Below are 4,274 nucleotides of genomic sequence, written 5' to 3'. Positions count from 1 at the left end.
TTTTAATTTACCACAGGTGGACTCCAATCAAGTTGTAGAAATATCTCAACAATGATCAATAGAAACAGGATGCACCTAAGCTCAATTTCGAGTCTCATTGCAAAAGGGTCTGAATACTTATGTAGATAAGATGTGCAAAAAAATTCTAAAAACCTGTTAACACTTTGTGATTATAGGGTATTTTGTGTAGATTGCTGATGTTTATTTATAAATACATTTTAGAATAACTGGTCTGAATTCTTACTGAAGGCACTGTATATTTTTTGATATTTTCCTTTATTATTTAGAGAGAACTAGGATATCTGGTAAACCTGGGAATTTTGGGAACATTACCAGAGCTTTGCAACCCTAATTGACCAGTGCAGGAGCATCTCCTTGCTCAGTATCGAAGGGAAGTTCTTCTTCAGCACTGTAGCTAGGCGGCTGTCAGACTTCCTCTCCAACAACAGCTACATCGATACTGATGAGATGAGAGCGATGCAAGACTTGGTTCTCACACAGTCACATGTAGGGCGCGTTGCTGACGCATGCCACATCTTAAAATGCCTTGATAGGTATTTTACATCAAATGTTACAGCAATCTGGTGCCCGATGACACAGTCAATTACGTGGCACGAAACTATTGGTTGATTCATGCAATGTCTGAGCAGGTGAAAGCGACCTACAATGTGGTAGCTACAGGACCAAAGCAACAGAGAAGTTTAGCCTCACTTCATGCATTTCTGAGTCAACCTTTAGGTCTTTAAAGCTAGAATCCTTTTAACACTAACAAAGCGGTCACCCCACCTCTGATTTGGTAAAAAGCTGATGGGCCTGGAGAACTGTAACCACTCTCAAATTCATAGATAGAGCTATGAATGCATAGCTATGGATGCAAGGACTGGTCATCCATAATATCAGCATTGTAGTTTTTGTTTATTCATATTTTATGTCACTAATGAGATATTAGCATTGAAAATCTAAAATCAAGGATTTATTGATTTGATTCAAGACATAAACAACAGTATGACACAGCAGAGCAACAAACATGCATCTTATGTTACATTTTCTACTTGTAAATGTGTATTCAGTACATTTTCAGGAACCAAGGAAATGTATAAGAATGCTGATCACATCTGAGCAATTTCTTTTGCTAATAATTATAACATTCACTTCTAAATTCACTTTTCTCTATGAACACTTTTCCCTCAACAGTGAACTCCAATGCTTTCCAGTTGAGAATATTTCCTGGAGTAAATCTATTCAACTCCATATACAATTGTATTTCACAGGGAGAGATGACACTGTCCCAGAAGTGGACGTCAGTAACCTCCCCCTCAAAGGATTGTGAGACATCAAAACCTCCGCCATAACTGTCTTGTTCTTGAACTAACATTATACTTGGTGTGCCAGTTACAGATGTATCAGGTTTAAGAATCCTCCGTGCACTTCGCTTCCCATTAACCCACAGCTGAGTCAGACCACTTTTAGAGTCCCAGGTCCAGCAGATGGAGATCCATTCATTTTTTGAATCTGGCAAACTGATGAAATCCAGTGACACTCCCCTGATATGCACTCGGTACACACCCATGGAGCGTTTGTACAACAACAAATCATTGTCATAAGACTGGGTTGCCAGAGAAAAAAGGGACTGGCCTCGTTCTTGCTCAGAGTTGAACCTCTGACACATGGTCATAGCAGAAATGGGCTCTGAGACGTTGGCATGGAGCTTTACATGTGAGGTGCTTGTCGCCATTGGGATTACGAACACTTTACCTGAGAGATCTGTAGGACATGTAGAGAGTTAAACTCACCATTAAATAATGTTAAAACAAACCTGCAAGTCAGTCCAATGTGAGTTAATAGTCACAATATTAAAAATGTTAAGGCTTTACGTCCAAATCATCTAAAATGTATTGTGTAGCTCAATGAAGTTACTAATAGATTATTTGGACATGAAGCGCAAACATTTTTAATATCGGGACTATTGACTTGCATTGGATTTGTGCCACAAATGCAAAAAAGTTAGCATTTGGTAACTGCAGACTTGGGCAGAAAATAGTTGTATTTTGTAGTTTATTTGTAAATTCAAACTTTTCAAATACTTGAGGTAGTCGAATATAGGTTATATAGCGTTTCAACTAAAGGCAAAAAAAATACAGGTCTCAGAAATGTATTTTTGAATACCTCTCATAAAACAAAATAGTATTCGAAGGTATTTGAACATGTGCAAGTTATATGAAAACAAAATAAAACATTATTTGATGGCTGCCAAATATTTGATGAAGAACCTAAAAACTACAACAGTTAGTTCATCTAGTCTAAATATATGATCATAAGCACATGGTTTGGAGAGCTTTTAGATATGCATCTTCAAAATGACTAATAATTATATTTTCATTAAGAGTGAGACATAAGGTAATACAGTATCACTTGACATCAAGTTCCAATAAGTGGAATACATAAGTGGAATAAGGAACAGCCACTATTCCTAGTAGTTACAAAGATTCTCAGCTCATTACTATGCAATCACCAAAGTATTATGTATCAACATGCCAATATAAAAGGTTGCTCCAGAAGTAGTAACAGTTTTATTACACAGGCACAAGAACAGTTTCATGTTATTGAGAATGCTCACAGTAACAAAATATGGCTATTACGTGTCGAAGGGACACTAAAAATCACAAAACTATCTTCTTCTTGAATCAACTAAAGCCAAGGTTGGTGGAAAATCCTGTTAGTTTGTATTCTGAATAAACTATCCCTTTAAAGTTGGTATAGTGTGTGTTTGAAACAAGAACACACCCTCAGATGACAAAGGTGTTCAAAGTTGCTTTTGCTAAGCATCCAACTTTTTTTGCAAATGGCTTTGAATTGAACCTTTAACCTTTTCAGTGGCATGTTGAAAGAGTCATACAGTACAGTAGTTGAGTATAACAACTGATTTATACTTACTGTGTCTGTACAAAATATCATTTGTTAATTGGTTTGATTTGATTTTGTACACCTGAGGCAATGGACATTCAGGAGAATGGGCATTTACAAAATGTTCAGATAGAAATGTATTGTGTAGATCAAATATGACTGTCAGATGGAAGATTCGGAATAGTATAGGAGATTGTGTGCTCTATTTATTCTATTTCTATCTTCAACATGCAGTTCCAGATACAGCCCTGCCATTAGTTGAATGCAGCCAATCCAATAGTTTTAGAAAAGTGGTCACTTCCTGAGATCTGCATTCAAATAATTGTTTTGGGTAGTTGCTTTCTCAGATCTGTATTCAAATAGTTTTAAAACATAGTTTCTTGCTGAGATCTGTATTAAACTAGTTTTGAAAGGTAGTCACTTTCTGAGATCTGTATTCAAATAGTTGTAGTCGTCTCCAAAGTAACTATTTGTTCCCCCTGAAAAATAGTAGCATTCACAAAACATAGTTTAAACGTTATTCCAGGTCTAAGAAACAGTGTCCAAGTAAACTAAACAAAAGCATGGATTTCTGTCAAACCTTGCCCATAGACTGTTACCAGGGTAAGAATAAAATCTCTCTCAAAGAAACTCTCACCTTGAAGTTCACCATAACAGCCATAGATCAGGGCCAGCAAAAACACCAGCTTCGCCATTAGATTGAGTGCACTGTAGAAAGAGAACAAATCACTGAAAGTATCACACTTACTATTATTAAATCAGCCTTCAAGAACCCTTCTGAGTTCTGTGCAAAAAAAAATGTATAAATGATGCTGAATTGACTGTGGAGTTCACAAAAGTCATTGGGATTGAAAAGTACCTCTTCATATTTTTGGAAATCCTGATGAAGGGAAGCAAACCAGTTTCACCTGAAACCTCCTCTGTTTTCCTCTTTTTAAATCAACGGTTGGCATGGGGTGTAATGATTACTGACCAATGGGGAAGAATACAAACAATTCCCACTTGGGTCATCAGTGTCATTTCAGGGGAATGTGAACGGGGTTGTTAATGTGTATCAGTCAGATTCAATCAAACCTGCAAGGTTATTCATCTCTGTTTACACAACAACCTGTGCAGACACACACTGGGAAAAAGTCAATAAAGATAATGCTTTTTCTGTTTCATTCTCCTCTGAAAATAACAAACTTTGCACTTTGCACAGAGTTCATCTGCATACACAGTCTAAAATAAAGACACCAAAAAATTGGTATGAGATAGTATTGCAGTATTATTTTCAGAGCTTCTTATGTTTTCTTTCTGGCATCAAACATATTCACTGATTTGTACAATGACTTTTAGAGTGAAAGGTGCCATGTACATCAAAGTATGAC

At 36.6% G+C, this 4,274-nt stretch overlaps 1 protein-coding gene across 1 annotated transcript; it reads right to left on the bottom strand.

Moving 5' to 3' along the window:
- Positions 1–951: 951 nt before the first annotated feature.
- Positions 952–3,879, bottom strand: LOC115153088 (serum amyloid P-component). The gene is made up of 3 exons (XM_029698141.1): positions 3,764–3,879; positions 3,542–3,612; positions 952–1,764 (listed from the first exon to the last, which is right to left on the bottom strand). The coding sequence occupies exons 1-3, from the start codon at positions 3,769–3,771 to the stop codon at positions 1,133–1,135; spliced, it is 711 nt and encodes a 236-aa protein (XP_029554001.1). The 5' UTR covers positions 3,772–3,879; the 3' UTR covers positions 952–1,132.
- Positions 3,880–4,274: the final 395 nt, after the last annotated feature.

This window comes from Salmo trutta, chromosome 18, assembly GCF_901001165.1.
Source record: "Salmo trutta chromosome 18, fSalTru1.1, whole genome shotgun sequence".
Classification (NCBI taxonomy): domain Eukaryota; kingdom Metazoa; phylum Chordata; class Actinopteri; order Salmoniformes; family Salmonidae; genus Salmo; species Salmo trutta.
The sequence above is the reverse complement of the archived record's forward strand: the minus strand, read 5'-3'. Positions and strand labels throughout refer to the sequence as shown.